Source organism: Castanea sativa, chromosome 5, assembly GCF_040712315.1.
Source record: "Castanea sativa cultivar Marrone di Chiusa Pesio chromosome 5, ASM4071231v1".
NCBI classification, from domain to species: Eukaryota; Viridiplantae; Streptophyta; class Magnoliopsida; order Fagales; family Fagaceae; genus Castanea; species Castanea sativa.
In genome coordinates this window covers 39,354,511-39,374,251 of record NC_134017.1, presented here as the reverse complement: position 1 = coordinate 39,374,251, position 19,741 = coordinate 39,354,511, and the positions used below count along the sequence as shown (strand labels likewise).

Sequence of the window (19,741 nt, the reverse complement as noted above, 5' to 3'; positions counted from 1 at the left end):
TTAGAATATTAAATTTTTGTGTGTGTATATTTTCTGTAAATAAAAGCATCGGTTGGAAAAACTATTACATATTTACATGACTTCTTACTATGTTTATTGTCGCGAACATAAAGTTTGTTTGATCATAGGTAAAATTACATTTTTTTACATATTAAAATAAAATAAAACTATTACATGAATTGAAAACCCATCTCCCACTTTGTTTTATTATTTTGCCAAGTAAGAATATCAAACTTTGTTTTAGTTTATTCTTTTATTTATCTTTTTATCTCCTTATGCTAATAGAGAAGACAAAGTAGTTAAAAATGTGAAAGAACAGAGATGGCATGGGTGATTCTCCAATAACCATATCGATCCCTAAATTGTTATACTATTAGGCACCCCTCTACAAGTAACCCCATGCCGTGAGCTTGGTATAAGCAGCTCATACGCTGTAGTCCCAGCCCCATGTCTATTCCTTAGGTTTGGATCAACATTTCTCTTTTCAATCTCCTTCTCAATCCTTTTCATCTCCATTGAAAATCTATAGAATGCCTCTAGGATCTCACTGTCCCCTGACCAAGTTGACAAGTCTTTTCGTTCTCCAAGATACTCCTCATCAATTGAATGTGTTGACAGTATATCAATCATTGCCATAAACCTTGTTGATTGAAACCGACTTGGCAATGCTGATAGGAAATATTGCTCTGGATCAGCCACAAATTTTGCGTACTCTGGATCATCCTCCTTTGGCGCTAGTTTCCTCATAAGTGGTGGACGAGTTGGGATGTGTCCTCCATATGGGTACTGCCCATAGTTCAGCGCAGCATGTTGAGCCGAGGCAAGCCAGATTAAAGTGGTGAGTATAGAGCTAAGATCTTCTGGACTATAGAGTCTAGGCCACCAGCTAGCATTTTTCAAATCTTCATGGCCTAGATTGATAGACTCGTAGTACCAAGCTTGGAGCTCTGAGTCAGAACAAACCATGCTTGGGTCTTTATAGTAGTAGTTTACATAGGTCCGAACCAATTCTTCAATGGCAGACCATATTAGGAGCCCATCATTTGCATAAGGATAGTCTTCAATGAAAAGTCTTAGCCCATGGGGCTGGGTCGGATCCCGTGCTGCCAAACCCCTACGTGAAAATGAAATCCAAATGAAAATCCACTTATCTTTGGAATAGAACTTTCAGTCTCATACAGTACTTTCCAAAAAAAAACTTTATTATCTAATTGAAATTGATTTAATAAATAATAATAATAATAAAACAAGTTAAAAAATAAAATGATTTCTTTCAACAACAATAATTTTAGAAGAAACATGATATAAATTCTTCAATAGCTGTATGTGTTTGAAGAATTTGACACACATGTTGGCATACCTTCTAATGAGATCTTCGGGAAGGCCCTCTAAATCGAAACGCCACCAATCCTTGTAAGCAGCAGAGCTAATGAGCATGGAATGCTTACCAGTAGTGAAGTCATTCTCGATGACCCCTTCAACATTTATGAGATATTGACGGGCCAATGCGTTAATCTTCAATGTGTATCGCATGTGAGGATGGAGAAGCTTGTATATTGGGTGCATCACACTTAGCTGACGGTGAGCGGAAATTATAAATGGCTCCATGCATGCATGCGTGCGCAACCTGCTCAATCATTGTCAAAACTTGGTTAAAAGGCTTACGTTGACCGTGCATTTTTCTTACTTGATGACATAGATCAAAGAATAAGCTATGTTAATTTTTGAATTTATAAGACTAATTTTAACAAATCTTTCATCACCCTCCTTTAAGTTTTAGATTCAAATGGTGTGTATAAATTTTTTGAAATGTATAATTGTTAACTTATGAACATAAAAACAACATAAAGATGTGGAATTCAAATTAAATGGTGTGTATAATTGAGGACAAGTAGATTGATTTAATTTTTCAAATTAAATATTACAAATTAAATGGTATATTTGAACCATGAAATACAGCATGTCAGCATCTTCTTTCAAATAAAGAGAATCCTATTCCGAATTCTGGTAGGAGAAAAATATACATACCAATGATGAACAAGTTGATGAACACCACAGTCATTGGAGCAAACATGGGCTTTGGCAAGCTGCCACATCCAAGTTGTGGTAGCATCCACTGGGGGTGTTAGGACTTGCTTAGAAGGGGAATTTGGATCCACTGGTGGAAGACTCAGCTCGATCACAATAGGCATCAGAGTTCCAATTGGTGTCAAGAAAAATATTGTACGTGTTGCATAGGCTTTTCGGTTATCAAAACAGTTTACTTGGTTGAGAAATGGAAGGATCTTGTCATGGTAGTCTATAATGTACAACTTGTTCTCTTCTAATGCCTGGAAAAAAGAAAGTTAAATGAGATATTAAATACAAGATTCCCAAAAGATTAATTAACAAAGATGAAAACTATAAATACAACTTTAAATATTTAACAAAAATGTTTCAAAATATATTGTTGACCTTTCAAAACTAAACACACATTGCTTGTATTTAATTAAACTATCCTCATATGTTTCAAAAAAAAAAAATATATAAAATCATAAATTATATGATGAAAAAGTCTTGTTCTATATCTACATCAAATTAGTTTTTATATTTTCATTTTCTTGCTGTTTGTTCCCCTATATACATTTGTAAATAATAAGTACATTGAATTAACACATTTTGCACTCTATCATTTTAAGAAGTTTTAAAATATATTCTAAAAAAATTCAATTACCAACCGTAGTCCGTAGTTTCTAAAGGTAGCAAACACTAAACAACATTCAATTAAAATGAAATTCAGTTTGTGTAATCCAACAGTCTAATTTTGAATATATTGAACCAATAAAGAAAATATTGAGCGAGGAAAGATTAATAAAAATTATGCATATAGTTTATCGTGTCCATATCTTGTTAGGAATGTTATAAGCATATAGATAATAATTGTTGTATTAAGATTTAGTTAGTTAGTTAGTTAATTATAATTTCAAGCATGTTAATCACATTTAGCACATGTTAAAATTATTAATACACATGGGGAATAATAAAACCAATGTTAATCACATTTAGCACATGTAGGAATTATTAATGCACATGGAAAATAATAGTTACAATAGGATAAGACCATGTGGGCCAATGAGATTAGAGCTAGTCTCCTATAAATATATGATTGTAATCCAATATGAGATATCAATTGAAGAATAAACCAACTTCTTAGTGTATTAGTGCCTTTCTCTCTCTTAATCTCTCTCTTTCTCTATGGAGGGTGACTACCTCGAATTAAATCAATTTCCCTACAATTCCCATCAATCCCCCTACAATTCATACCCATCCCCATTAGGAACCTCTCTAGGTTCCTAACATTTGGTATCAGAGCTGTCAATCTTGAGACGGATGAATATGACCGGCAAGAAATTTTGAAAGATTTACGACAAATGGTGAATGAAGTTTCAGAGAAGGTAAAGGCCTTGACAGAATCTAGCGAAACTATTTCAAAGAAATTCAAGACCTTGGCTGAATCTAACAAGGCCATGAATGAAGAGCTTTCAAGATTGCAAGAGGTTTTTGAGAATTTGACGGAAGAGGAGCTACAATCTCTTGATTCGACCGACCAAGAATCCATAATACATGAACCTGTTGCTATTAGTGTGGAGCAAGAACACACTGTTGGTGCGAATACAAGTGATCCAATGGGGTTTGATGTTGGCCAAACTCATGCTTCAACAAATGGGGCTGCTCATATAATCATGAATGCAGGCGTGGACTTAACAGTCATGCATGTTGGTGGCAATTCCATTGAATTTGGACTTTGCTATGGGGGCCACATCTTGCTCATTAGTGGCTGTCACAAAACCAAGGAATTAGATGCTTCTTTTCTTGGTGGTAGTTGTGGGATAAATGATGGATTCCATAGCCGAGATGATCACAATTTTTATAAGAAATTGAGTTTTATATTGCTGAAAGTTAAGTTCAATACAACTGCTTTGTGTTATGCTCCTATGTCATGGGCTGTGATTAATTGCTTTGGAGCTATTCGTGTAATCAACGGTCAAGATGCTTTGGCGTATTAGGTTAGTGGCTGGTTTCCCCTAATGAAGGTGTCATTTTACAACAATACCTTATGGGCAAGGTGTTTTCAAGGGAAGGGAAATGTTAGGAATGCTATAAGCATATAGATAATAATTGTTGTATTGGGATTTAGTTAATTAGTTAGTTAGTTACAATTCCAAGCATGTTAATCACATTTAGCACATGTTGGAATTATTAATACACATGGGAAATAATAGAACCAATGTTAATCACATTTAGCACATGTTGAAATTATTAATGTACATGGGGAATAATAGTTACAATAGAATAAGACCATGTGGGCCAATGAGATTAGAGCTAGTCTCCTATAAATATATGATTGTAATCCAATATGAGATATCAATTGAAGAATAAACCAATTTCTTAGTGCATTAGTGCATCTCTCTCTCTTAATCTCTCTCTTTCTCTATGGAGGGTGACTACCTTGAATTAAGTCAATTTTTCTACAATTCCCATCAATCCCCCTACAATTCATACCCATCTCCATTAGGAACCTCTAGGTTCCTAACATATCTATAGAGGGAGAGAGTGAACCATATAAATTCCTTGGGAAATAGTGCATAGAAATAAATGCGGGTTTCAATAACACATGATAATAAATCAATACTTTATCTAGCTATCTAATTTCTTTGGTTGATTATGCATAGCAAGCCAGAAAGTCTAGAAAAATAAACTCTCCAATATATACACTTAGAAACAAGCCAGAAAACAGGATCTTGTTGTGTCAAGAAAGATAGAAAGATGATTTCCCTGCCATACCTGCTGTATAGATAATCCATTTAGATGACCTATAATATGCTCTTCTTTGAGTGCTGACTCATGGGGACCATAGATTGAGGGATCCAATTTGCTTGTAGGTGGAAAAACCTGTTTGCCAGAGTAAAAAAAGTCTTCGTTAATTACTTTACTTATAGTTTTGTGTTTCTTTTTTTCTTCTTTCCCCTCTCTTTCATGAGTTTAAATTTGGTAAATATAGGGTGTAAAACTCATGTTTTACACCATCCAATAAGTAATTTTTATCAGATTTTTACTTAAAACTCAATACATTCTACCACACATAATAATATCTCAATAAACTCACAGTTAGAGTTAGATTTTCAAATGAGTATTAGAATTTATTGAGTGTGATTACACCTATTATTTAATACGTAATATGATGATGTGGCATGTTGAGATTGGAGGGCTTGAGTTTTACCCCACATCCTTATTGAATGTAATCTCATTTTTCATGTGTTAACAGTTGTATTATTGATTTTTTTAGTAAAGAAGCGTATAAACTGGAGCTCAATTACAGATCAGGGTCTTGGGTGAATAGGCGATAATGTCTATAGGTTAATAAACCCTTCATTTTTTTTTTTTGGAGATGCAAAGACGGGTCACCAAATAGCTCATTACCCACTACTTGACCCAGTAACCCGATGGCCTATGGGGATAACAGGCTGCTCAGCCTGTTGTTATTAAGGCCATGGGTAGCCCACTAGCCTAATGGGTCAGGCCGTGAGCTAGTTTTTATGCCCATGGACACTTGATGAGCTAGCTCAGTATCCCAACCTGTTGGCCCAACCAATTGCCTAACTTAATAACTTAGAATTCATAACAAAAATATATATGAAGAGTGTGAAGGATTGATCTTGAGACATTGCAAAGAAATTTCTAAAGAAAACCCCCCAAACCATTAAGATAATTAAAGTGGTTGTGTTAAACTTAGTTTACTAAATATATAATTTTCTAGTAGTCTAGCAACTTTGAATTAACCATTTGAAATTTTTTTTATTAGATATAAAAATAAAAAACCATTTAAAGCCTTAATAAAAAAAATTAAATAGGTTTTTATCAGCAAAACAAAAAATTAAAAAGATTTGGCCATAAAAAAATTATAATTAAGTATTTAATTATTTGATTCTTTCCTTAAAAAAAATAGATTGATTATTCCCTTATAAAAAATTGATTCTTTCCTTATAAAAAATAAAATAAAATAAAATGTTAATACAAGCACATGAGTAGCCTATTAGGCCCAATCTGCTAAAAACAAAATGGAGGCCTTAGGCCTACTGGCCTAGACCTTGAGCTTGCCATGGGTATAAAAATCCAAAAGAGAGAAAAACTGAAGACATATTTTAAATGACAAGAATGAAATGTAATAATGATGAAAGCTGATCCTATATTTACCTTTAGCCTTTCCAGGCTTAGAGGGTTTGTGCCTGCAAGTGCTTGCCGACCAAACTCATCATCTCGTAAGCAACAAGACGCGTCCACTGAAATTGAAGCAAACTTCGTTAGATAAGTCGTTAAGATGTCATTGAGTTCATAATTAATTTATGGATTTATTTATCCTTGTTTTCTAATACATATGTTAATAGTTTTAGCAAAAAATAAAGAGAAGCACATATTTACAGTATTTTCACAACGAATTTTAAGTGGTATATTATTTCTGGTTCTAATTTAAATTCACTATTGAAATTACTTTTTTTCCCATTAGTAATAGTCAATAGTAACATTCTACTTAAAATATTTGTGGTGAAAGTATTGTAAAAGTGTTATAAACATAGGATTTCTCAAAAAAAAAAAAAATCATATCTATCATATTAAAGAAGAAGTACATTCAAAATTCAAATTAAATTCAAATTGTTGTCTAATTTTATGTTACTTATCTAATTTAATTTTCTTATTTGTAGTGTGAAATAATCCATTTATAATTATAATACTCAACACAAAAGCTAATACCACTTACCTGGGTCACCTAATTATCACAACAGAAATTTAAATATTTCCATGTATATGATGTATTATAATCTAGTAATTATTTATTGCACTCTTCAAAAGTAATAGGAATCCGAAGGAAGCATTTCCAATTGTCTTTCTGTACAATACGTATTTGTGAACTACCTCTATACTAGATGGCTTTCTGCGCTCAAAACATCACAAATTGTAACTGTGCTTTTTTGGGAGCACTGACCGTAATACCCCGGGTTGTGACACTGACTGGTTAACGATAATTATTGATAGGAGCCCTTAAAACTTATAAGAACGAATAAAGTTTTAATTTTTTTCATAACTTGTTAAGGGTATATGTTGTAATTGGAATAACATTTCTAGATAGGTCTATAACACCATTCTTACTCTAAACCAATCACTAGCAGGCTTTGTCAACTATTTGAAAAAATAAATAAATAAAAGTTACAAATATTAAGTGTCACTAGATTAGATTAGTTGTAAAAAAAAACAAAATTTTCAATTTACTTTGTACTAGTAATGTAAACTTATATCATCCACACATAAAAAATGTTGTACATTTTATGCAAATGTGCATTACATTATTGTATATATTTTGTGTGTCTACGATATAAGTTTACATTTATTAGTACAATGTAAAACTATAAAAGTGCATAAAAGAATTTTAAGTTGTGTTATCTGTCTTATATAACAACTTTTAACTGGGTTATTTGGGGAAGAAAAGCATAGAACGAACACGATATGCTTTCTAAGTAAGAATTTAACCCCATATATATTATCTTGAAATCATTAGTTTAGTCCAAGTAGAAGAAACACAAGAAATAATCAAATTGATGCTTACTGGAGATAGTCATAGGAGCGTCAAATTTGTAGGGTTCAATGTAGTCTTGGACTTTTTCAATAATCTTTGCCAATGGAGATTTCATTTCATGCGAAGATCTCTTTTTATAGAGACCACTGATGTCAGAAAACCTCTTAAAAGCATCTCTGTCTGCAATGGAGGCTAAGTATGGAACAAAATTTCGGCGCATCCCCTTCTGCTTACCTACCTCAAAATCTTCTTTCTTACACCTTTCCATCGCGTCATCTCTGGGCACATATATTTGCATGGGCTCTTGCACTAGTGACTCCGCAAGTATGTCTGTACAACCCAAAATTAAAGTTAGTTATAAAGCATGAAAAACAAAGGATTCAACTTTGTAAAAATTATGTTACATACCATAATCATACTAAAATAGTTGTATAAAATTATTAATTTTTTTAATTATTAAGGAAAAGTAGCAACTAGAAAGTCACTTTTGTTGTATCATAAAAGCTTTAACTTTGTTCTCAACAAAAAGAAAAGAAGAAAGCCTATAACTTCAGGTACAATTGTGGTTTCATTGTGCGATTCTCATTTTTGAACTAATCATATAGTTCATACTTAATTTAGTAGAGCTGAAGATCATGCCCAAAACATTAAGATAGGGTAAGTGGTTTTCTATTTTTTTTTTTTTTTTTTAAATCAGACTCACCAGTATTCGTAGGAGGACGTCCAGTTCGACATCTTCTAGGATATGGGTTCTTTTCGCCTCCAAGTGTTGGCCTTGCATATTCAATTCCCTTATCTGGATTTCCTAGGTCATTGTACATGTCATAGTCATATATTCTATCAGAAAATACCCTAAGCCCTTTTCCATTACCACTCAGTTGTCGTAGTTCCTCTTCTCTTAGCTCCTTTAGTCCTGCTGGTGTCTCCCAAGGTAAATATGGCTGCTCAAACATAATCAAAGGCAAAGTTACTTTCACTTATATAAGCTCTTGCTTTTATTCTACGTGAAAATTTTGTTTTGAGTAAGATCATGGGCCAGAATTTAAAGAATTAATGAGAAATTTAGCAAAGGCAGTTCTTTTTTTGTGTTTTGCGGCAATTGTTCCAGTAAGAGAGTGCTGAACAAGAAAGAGACTTCAAGCCACGGCATTGGTTTAGGGGAATTCATGCTTGTCTTATCGTGCACTTTTGGTAAGAGAGTTTTTTTTGGGTGTTTTTGGGACTTACAATTTGTTATATTTCTTTTATGCTACGTTTGTAATCTCTTTACTTTCTTAGTGAAATTTTCTCCCTGGATCCCACCGTGGACATAAGCCTAAAATTGAACCACATAAATTTATGTATTTTGATTTTCTTTGTGATTCTCTTTTCTATTAGTCTATTTTTATTTCATATAAACTCCTATTATTTGGTTATACATACAACAAATAGGTACCAAAACTTCACAATCTCAACACTAATGTTTCCTGAGACGTGATCTTAGCCTAATTTGGACATAAAGACAATAATAGTTTATCAATTTTCTGCTTATATAGAGAGAGCTTATTTTATTTTTATTTTCTCTGCATATTGAGATAAATCTATCACAAATTCCACTTTTATTTTCTATCACTCACAACTTATGTAAATTTGGTATAAAAGTTGCGGAACAACTTATGCTACTAGACTTTTCCATATATTATCTTTTACGGTAAAAAAAAAAAAAAAAGTTTTTGTTTATAACATAGGTGACAAGTCTCTTTTACATGCACATGAAATGTGGATGAATACAATCTACATATTTTCCACGGAAAAAAGTCTTGTCATATTTGTAAAATGGTGTTTTTCCTGACACTCATTCATTCGTGCTTCTCTGAGTCCTACCATTAACCGACAGACCCACACACCCTAGTCATTTACGAAGCTTATATACTTTTTTTCAGTTCTCAAAAAATGATGAAAAGAAAATGAAAAAGATAGCTTGTAGAACAATATATGAGAAATGATATGTCTCATCACTGGATGCAACCCAGAACCAGTCTTGTGTGCGAAATGCAATGCAGCCTGAAGGTTACTATCAAAATATCGAGAAGTCTGTCTCATTAAAAATACTGAATTAACCGTATGGAATGGAAAGTTTACCTTGTCAGAAAAAAAGATCCTTTTATGTGCAATAATGTTTCCTGGTTGGACCCAAGAGTTGCAAGAAAAACGAACTACCCCTTCAATAATGACGCTTTCCAAGAAGAGTTCCTTCTCATATCTGTTAACTACAGTGATCGCTCCTGGCACCCCAAAAGCTGAATCCACTACAAACTGAACTTTGAAAGTAGCAGACTGCGCACCAATTGCTAGGTTTTTGGAGCAGTCTAGTATGGTTTTCTTGCTCCTTTTAGGCGCCATTGTCCCTTCATCATTTTAAAAAACAGAAGAATAAAACTAGGAAATTGGAATTTTGGTTAACTTTTCTTAGAGTTTAATATATTTGTTTATATAAATTTTTATAAAAACTTTAAAGCTAATAAGTTAAAAGACAAAATTCATCCCATCATTCTAGTAAAAAAAAAAAGGTTAGGTATAGGATTCTCAGTATAATCATCTCTAGAATACAATGAAACACTTCATTAATATGTTTATTTAATCTTGTTTGCACAATTCAAAATAGATTTTAATTACTCCCTACCTAAACTTTATAGTTCCATTGACATTTAAAAAAAATTATTAAAAATGTTCAGTGTTTAAATTACCCCTCTCTCAATTATCAAATTATCATTTAAAAAATAATTAATTAATTAATTAAGAAAAAAAATTATTTACTATGGTGATGTAATACAAAAATAGGATATATTCATGGAACAAGTAGATGAAGAACACTTAAGGGAAGAAGGAAAAATGGTCGAGAGCCTTAAAGCAAGGGCAGAAATAAATAGAAAGAAAGTAAAAAAATGAATACCATGCTAAATAATTAAAAAAAAAATATTGAATTGCATTGAAAAATGCCACATTTAACCATTTAAAAAAACCCAAATCAAAAATAGGAAAACCTTGTGTGGGTTTCTCATGCTAAATGCACGAAGTAGATCTTTTCTTTTTCATTTTTCCTAAGTATAAGTGGGTTCAATCTTTAGATCTAAACCCACAAAAGAGGATGGATATCATCGGCCAAGGTGGCCATTGGTGGGTGAGATAAATCTTAATATTGCATATGGTTTATGAACTACTTTTAGAAACTTTTCATGGAAAAAGAAAAAAAGTAATTAACTTTTTTACATCTTTTTTATATTTTCCATGAAGGTGGTATTAAACATTTCTTAAAATAGTTCATTAACAAATTCCGTAAGAACATCCGTTAAGAGAACTCTTAATTATTTCATAAGACATGTTTGGGTAGTGAGACATAATGTAATCGTTTATTAACCATGTAGTAAACATTTAACCAATATCCTGGGATCACCCTCATGAGATTACTCCTTGTAATAACCTAGTGTGTATGGGCATCTGGGATGAGAGGATTGTACACACTTGAAGGAATAATTAAATACTCAAAGATATCTTAGTACCTTTATTTCTCAAATAAATAATAATAATAATAATAATAATAATAACACTAATAAGCACGTATCAATTAAGAAAGAAACTATTCCAAAATTAATAAATCTTATGTTGTTGGTTAGAACCTCAAAAAGAGAAATGATGGAATAGTGTATGTAACAATCAAGTAAAATTAACATAAAAACAATTATTTACATAAGAAACATGATACATGTGTAAATTACCATTTATTTTTGTACCAATCTAGTCCATAAACATTGATAATATAGCAGTAAGACCCCTTAACTTCCCCCCCCCCCCCCTCCAATTTAACCTCTTTTTGTGCTAAACTTTTATGGGGAATAATATTAAGTATGACCCCTTCATGAAGGGGTCATACCACAACAACATAAAAGTGAATTTTTTATTTTTTATTTATTTTTTTTACTTTTTTACTTTTTTCTAGGCATGATTTTTCTTTTTTAATAAATTTGAGTGATTACCTTTTTGTTGGTTTTTTGTCACTTTTTTGTTTTACATGGACATCAATTTTTAAAAAGGGCTTATGAGTAAATTAATAACAATTTATTTTTTCCATCCCTCCACTTTTCCACTCCCAACCAAACACAAATGAGAGAAACTAAAATATTTTTTATCCTCTCACTTTTCCATCTATTCCCTATTTTCCATTACCCAACTAATCCTTAAATATTAATTGTTTTATACCTCAGTTAGTTTAATTAATTTCTTCTTAAAAAAAAAACTTGCTTAATTATTAATGGTATCTTTTTCCTCTCCCTTATTTATAACTGTAATAAATGTGAGAGAGAGATTGAGAGAGAGAGATCAAATTTCTTAACTTTAGTTTTACACATGGTTTGTTTTAGCATTAACGTTTTCTAGAAAATTGTTCATTTTCTAAAGAGTATTTTCTAGAAAACTATCTCATTTTTCGGTATTTTGTAACAATCTTGAAAATAGACTTGAGAAAGTTTTAAGGTTTTTAGTATCCACAATTTTTATAACATTTTTTTGTATAATTTGAAACGTGTATAATATGTGTATTGTGTAAACCCACCTAATGTAATCAATATAAATAAATAATAATAAAAAACTAAGAATGAATTTGGTTTTCAAACTAAAATTTTGACAACAAATACAATAATCAAAATTAGCTGTCAAATTTTCATAATCTTAAATACTCATCTTGTTCATGTATAGGAACAGTAACGTACATAATATATATATATATATATATATATATATATATATATATATATATATTAACCATACTTGTCATAATTCAAAATAATCATTATACTCATAAGATCCATTTAAAATAGTTCAAAATGCCACATAGGCCAGATAGTTTTACTGACAAACTAATCCAGTACAAATAATTTGATAAATACTAAAAATTGTTATAGAACTATTGACCAATCTGTAAGAAGAAAAAAAAAATCCTTATTAAAGAACGTTGTTATAGAGGGGAGAAGAAATAGGGAGAAAAAAGAGAAGAGAGGCAGATAGAGAGAGAAATCTATGGGAAGAGAAGAGGCTAGAGGGAGTGATAGTGAGGGTGTGAGAAGAGAGGAAAAAACAAAGAGAAGAGAAGATGTGAGAGAGTTTATTGTGAGAAATGTTGAATGAACGAAAGAAAATATTATTTCCTAAATCAGAATAATATAATATTTATAGAAGTTATGTGCCGCCTGAGAAAGATTGTTTTCCATTTATTTTTTTTTTTGGTTGAAAAAAACCTATAGAAAATAAGTCTTATTTTATAAGAGTTTTTCGTTGACCAAATTTTTTTTTTATGTTACCAAACACTAGAAAATGTGAAAAACTATTTTTATAAAAATTTTCAAGTGAAATAAACAAAGCGTTATACTAAAATAGTCACTAACTCATGCAATGAACAAGAAAATTCGACAAAAATATTTATATAAGGAATATATTTAATGAATAAGTATAAATAAAGAAAGAATAAAATTAGAGATTTTGTATGATAAAAAAAAAACCCTTGTCTAATTTAATTAGAAGTTGTTTGGAGACAATCAAACATAATTAATTTAATCATATTTATTATTGGGTTTCTTTATAAAAAAAGATTTTGAATTCTAAAAAAATTAAACTAACATAGTTTAGCATTTTTGTAACTCTTAAAACATTTTAAGATTGAATTTGATTTTTTTTTTAAGATTGAATTTGATCATTAAGGTAATTACTAATAAGAGTTTATTATGATTGTGCATATATGATATTATGATATGAGAAGATTTTAATGGAGTGTAAATATAGATTTTTTTAATACTTTCATTAACATAAATATAGAAAATTTTAATTATAGAAAATTTAAACTCCATTAATAGATACTACCTCATCCCAAATTGTTGGTCTTGTATTCTATTTTACGAAGTCCCAAAATGTTGTCATGTTTTAAAAATTAAAAGCATCTAATTTACTAACTTTTTTATTATACCTCTACTTTATTTTAAGAAGCATTTAAAATTTTTGGTTTTTCAAACAAGATCAACAATTTATTTAAGGGTTATTTTGAAAACTTATACTTTTAATATAAGAGACAAGACAAAAAATAATATTCACTTAAAAAACTAAGTTTTAAAAAAAGAACCAATAATTTAGGACGGTAGAATAATGATGTGCAAAATTGTGAGAAATCCAAAATTTATTGGCATAATATTATGAGACCACCTAAAAGTCAAACATTTTATTGGACTATATCTCAATCTTTTACTCTCAACACAACTTTTCTATCCACATGCCTCTTTGTCTTATCTCTTATTTAATGAACATACTACGTGTCAAAGAAGTTTAGTTATTATCTTAAGGCATTAAAATAAGAATTAAATGCAATTGTGAAGTTGTGTTGAAGGGTTATATGAACTGATAGAATGACATTTAAAGCTTATATCATGTTTATAGAAGTGGTTAAATTTCAGTTAGGATCTGCATGATATAGATTTTACAAAACTAAATTCCCTTATCCAATTTATTCAAATATATATATATATATATATATTCCCCGTATCTAATGACAAGCATATATATACTGCTTATTATCATAGCTAGGTGTGGAAGCCCGATCTTCTATACAAGAAAGGCGGAGCAAAGGTCGGAGCAATTGCTCTCCCTGACGAATCAAAATCAAGCCTGGTGCAATCACCTCTTCCCCCACTCATAAAAACTTTTTACCACTTTCATATTTTTATTTTTCCTTTTTTTTACTTTTTCTCATTTTTTTTATTCAATGTTTGGGCATGAAATTTGTTTTTTTCGATTTTCATTTCCAGCCATCGAGAGGTATTGCAACTGATCTCAATTCTCTTATACCTTTTTATGTAGGAGACAAGACAAAAAATGTTGTGCCCCTTAAAAAGCTGGGTTTTTGAAACATGATGAACAATTTGAAACGGAAAGAATATTTATTAGAATAATGATGTGAAAATTTGTGAGGCATCCAAAATTTAGTGGCATAATACTATGAGGCCACCTAAAAGTAAAGCTTTTTGTTTGACTAAATCTCAATCTTTTACCCTCAACACGACTCTTCTATTTACATACCACTTCATCTTCATCTTATCTCAAATTTAATGAGCACACTAAGTGTCATAGAAGTTTAACTCTTATCTTAAGACATTAAAATAAGAATTAAATGCAATTGTGAAGTTCTGTTGAAGGGTTATATGAATTATTATTATTATCTATATATATATATATTTTTAACGTTGATTAATAATTTTGAATTAATTTTGCTTCAAATCTTGTATTTTACTTTTGCCCCCAACTGAAATCTTGTCTCCATTGCATATTGATTTTCCTATGAAAATCAATTTCTGATCTCCGCAAAAAAAGTAATTCACATGTTATAATTCATTAATTATAACATGTGAATTACTTGATCAAGATCCCAATCTGTTTAATAACAAATATATAATTAAAAAGTCGCCCTTTTCGGAGCATGTATATATGCTTGTGAAGAGGATAACAATTGACTTCTATCGCATCAAAAATTAATAAATAAATAAAAATTCTCAAAGTTCCCTTCTGTTCATGGTTTTTACAAGACATCCCACCTTTTTATTAGTAAAAATTTAAATTTAGTTTAATTAATCTAGTCCAACTTGACTAAGATTTAAATATTATTAAACTTGAGTGGACTAATTAATTTACTTTTAAGTTAATTAAATAAGAAAAGTAAACAGCTTACTTGGATCAATTTCAGTGCTAAGAAGTTGTAGAATCAAAACCCACTGAGTAGAATTACTAAAAGCATCAAACAAATGAAGCATCATCTCCTTCACATCTTCGGTCCTGTCATATCTCACATTCACAAGAGCATTCACCTTATATGTCACTGGCATCTCAGAAGAAATATCGTTTCCAATAGATTGGTCCTCACGATTCACATTCGCCATAGCTTTTCTCTTCACCCTCCGTTCTAGCAATTCTCTCTTACTTGAAAAAAAATATGTAGGGTAAGAAGAAAGCACTGTTTGTTGTTGCTGCTGAATAAGATAGACAAGACGAGGAATAGGTTTAGACCAACCCAAAATTTCCTTAGCCATTCTCTCTCCCTCTATCTCTCTCTCTCTCAAGGGTGGTAAGTATTGTTACATGCAACTGATTTATAGACGATGGATGATGTGCTCATAAACATTTAGACTTTTTTAAAATGATTTTTTTTTTTAAATTTTTATGTAGAAGTAATGAATAGAAATCTTATCTTCTTTATAAAATAAAAATAAAAATAAAAAAACAAACAAACAAAGACACAAGATAAGGGAGAAATCTTTGTTGGATATATTTCAACAATTTAATTTTGTGATTAAATAAAAAGGACTTACAGATCTAAATATAAGCAATAACACAAATAGATGTGATAGGCAAAAATAATAAATAAATATTGAATATATATAAGAAGAAACTAGCAAGTACTTAAAAATTCACAAACCAAATCCTTTTTTTTTTTTTTTAATGGAAGTTTATTTATTTATTTATATAGAAGTAATGAATAGAAATCTTATCTTCTTTAAAAAAACAAACAAACAAAGACACAAGATAAAGGAGAAATCTTTGTTGGATATTTCAACAATTTACTTTTGTGATTAAACAAAAATGAACAACTTACATATCTAAATATAAGCAATAACAAAAATAGATGTGATAGACAAAAACAATAAATAAATATTGTATATATATAAGAAGAAATCAGCAAATAATTAAAAATTCGCATACCAAATGCATAAAGGATGAATGATTCAGATCAAGTTTTGTGTTTGACACAATCTCCTTTAAGCAGATTTTGTCCCTCACACAATTTGTGGTGCTTTGAGACTCATGGACGTTTGCCTCCAAGGATAAAATGATCTACAATAGGGAGAAGAAGCACACAAGGTCCGTGCTCTACGAACTACACTATGTCTCTTTCTCTCACTTTGACTCAAATGAATGCACAAAATTATTCTCTCTAGAAGAGTTTCTAAAAAAAATTTATGAATGAGGGACTATGAAATTATACGTTACTGAACAGGTACACTTTTTCAGAAATAACTACTGTATACAAACTTACTGACTCAAAAAATAAAATAATAAAATATTATTATTAACTAGATAAGTGAGCCCAGTCCACACATGCCTAACGCCTAACCCAATATCCAACTCAAAACTCATATTTTCTATCATTTCCTAGGTGGGACTCAAGGATTCTCACCAATTTAATATCATGTTCAAGTGGACACATTAGGAGTCAATTTTTTATTCACTCCATACTATTTTTTCAACAATCCCCCACATGAATGGAAATAGATAAAACACAATGCAAATGATGATGCAGGCACATAGAGAGTAGAAGAAAAGTTACTATATTGGGAGAAGTAGCTTTTGGTTTTAAACTTTCCTTTGTGAAAGACTATCAAATATACTGGCTAACTAGTGAATATGATGTCTTGAACTATTCAACCGTTTGTGTATACCAAGACAATAGAATTCACACAGCTCATTTTCGAACATATTTCGTTCTTATAGTTGTGTTCATTTCGGCCTTGAACATATTCTAGTAAGTTCATGAAATGCTTTAGAGAATTCAGCCTTGAAACTCTCATGGAAGCGGCCCGCTTCACACTCATATAGATGACTTATTAAGAGTATCTTGCTATACCCCACTTGGATTTACTAGATATAAGAATCATTAAAAACAAAACTTACCCTAAACATCACTTACAAACATCACTATTTCATCATAGGAATGAGTGGGAGATGTTATCTCCATAGTGATAAAAACCAATCTCCACATTTTGTTGTCCCTTTGAAAACCTAGATCTTGGAATCTCTAGTCAACTAGGTGGGGTCCGTCATGGAAACTTTAGGTTATAGACTTTAACCCCATTCCCTTCGATGAGAAATTTACTTGCTCTCCACTCAAACAATTGATTACGAATCCATTTTATAATCTAGAATCACTTCCATTTGAGAGCAACTGCCTCATGGTATTATGTCTCCAACAAATATGTCGAGACCTACCATAACTCTATGCCCTACCAATATATACAAATAAAAGGCACAAGTTGATTTCAAAACAAACAATACATGTTTGTTTAGGTTTATAAAGACTTCCCAAAAACACATATGTTCTTCACACAAGGTGTTCTCATTAGACTGTTGTCACATCTCTAATGTGATTGAGACAAGACAAGTCCATCAGATGTATTAGAAAATTTTATTTCTAGTAACACATCTACAACACCTACATCTTTCGAGTTGAACTTAATGGTCAACATCATCTCGGGTGCTTTTATTATTGCTACATAAACGAGCATATCTCACAGTGACATAGTCTCTTGTGATATATTTCACATAACACACTAGTCACATTAAACCTAAACTCATTTGACATCATCTCATTGTCAAATTTCTCATGTCATTGCATTGACACTTGCTTCAATCTATACAAAGATTTAACAAGCACACACACTTTGTTTCCTTGTACAGGAATCATTAACCCCTTTGGTTTATTGTGTATCAAGAAAACTCACATCTTCTTTTTGTTTGTAGCCTTCTACAACAAGTCTCACATTGTAATAGTCAATAATTCCATCAAATCTCAAATTCCTAGGTGGTAGATTTACCAACTACTATGCATAAATTTCTAAGATGGATTTATTGCACTATTGACAATCTCTTTTCCAAGAAGGCACTTTAGGATATTGCTTCTTTGAAGTTTTAAGTTCATCTTCTAACATATAAATTAGAAAATCTGGACCAAACGAATATGAATTTTTTCCTTTTATTACGTTTAGGCTCAACCTCTCTTCCTTCAACTCTTGATCATGAGAGACACTAAACATAGACTCATACTTTCTCTTAAGAAAGTTTAGCACTTGAAATATATTCTAATTAATTTTCATGCATATAAGAATAATAGATTCATAAATTAGAAAGCATTATACACTATTGTTATGACCATAACCAATAAAAACACAATCAATGGCTCTTTATCATTTAGGAGTAGGAACCACAACCTTCATCAAACACCCCCACATTTAGGGTTCGTTTGGTTAGAGGAGTGGAAAAGTGGGAGGATAGAAAATAGTAGGAGAGTGAAAAAGTGAGGGGATGGAAAGGATTTTAATTTCCCTCATTTTTGTTTGGTTGAGAGTGGAAAAGTGGAAGGATGGAAAAAATGTGTTTATATAAATTTACTCATATACCCTTGTTAAAAAATGATGCCTTATTAAAAAAAAAAAAAAAGACAAAAAAAGCAATCACCCAAATTTATTAGGAAAAGAAATCATATCTAGAAAAAAAAATCGTGTCTAAAGAAAAAAAAAATCACCAAAGAAAAAAAAAAAAGCAACGACGCTTGCCCAAGAAATCAAAAAAAAAATAGCAACGAAGCTTGCCCAGGAAAAAAAAAAAAAAAAAAAAGAGTAAGAAGCAACGAAAGCAACGGATTGGACCAGCCCATGTACAAATGCACATGGGCATATTTGCCATTTATCTATCAAAATCCTTCCACTTAGTTTTCTCTCCATTTTGGAGAGAAAACATTTGGGCCCCACCAATTTTTTCCCTCCCCTCCCTCCCTCCAACCAAACACCTATCAAAAAAGTTTTCTTTTTTATTTTTTCTCCAAAATTTTCTGTTGGATATTTTTATAAAAAATATCATATTAATTTTATGTGAATTGAGGAAATCAATTATTCCTTAATGTCAGATGCGTTAATTGCTAAATTTTGAAAATTCAAAATTTGAATAGCTATTGTCAATGGTTTTAATTAGAAAAATCTCTGAAAATTAATATGAATTTTAATACCATATATTGTGAGCTTTTAGTGTACTTTCCATTCAAAACGTTTTGTATTCAAAATTTCTTATTTAAATATGGCATAATAACGTTATATTTGCAAGAATCTTCAGCACTTAAATGTACAGTTATTACTAAATTATTTTATGTTATAATAAGTTACCATATATACAAAAATGTTTACTATTTGGTTTAATGGAAAGTGGTCAAATAGCTAGCAATCTTTTTGAGAGTAAACAGCAGAATTAGAGCTAGCAATTTTTGTAACATAAATTCAGCAAGAAGACTTTTGAAAA

General features: G+C 30.8%; 1 protein-coding gene across 1 annotated transcript; it reads right to left on the bottom strand.

Moving 5' to 3' along the window:
• Nucleotides 1-357: 357 nt before the first annotated feature.
• LOC142635163 (linoleate 13S-lipoxygenase 3-1, chloroplastic-like) lies at nucleotides 358-15,558 on the bottom strand. The gene is made up of 9 exons (XM_075809368.1): nucleotides 15,351-15,558; nucleotides 9,731-9,996; nucleotides 8,313-8,550; nucleotides 7,640-7,939; nucleotides 6,235-6,320; nucleotides 4,825-4,932; nucleotides 2,029-2,330; nucleotides 1,361-1,627; nucleotides 358-1,114 (listed from the first exon to the last, which is right to left on the bottom strand). Exons 1-9 carry the CDS (start codon nucleotides 15,556-15,558, stop codon nucleotides 358-360), a joined length of 2,532 nt encoding a protein of 843 aa, XP_075665483.1.
• Between the last annotated feature and the right edge of the window lie 4,183 nt (nucleotides 15,559-19,741).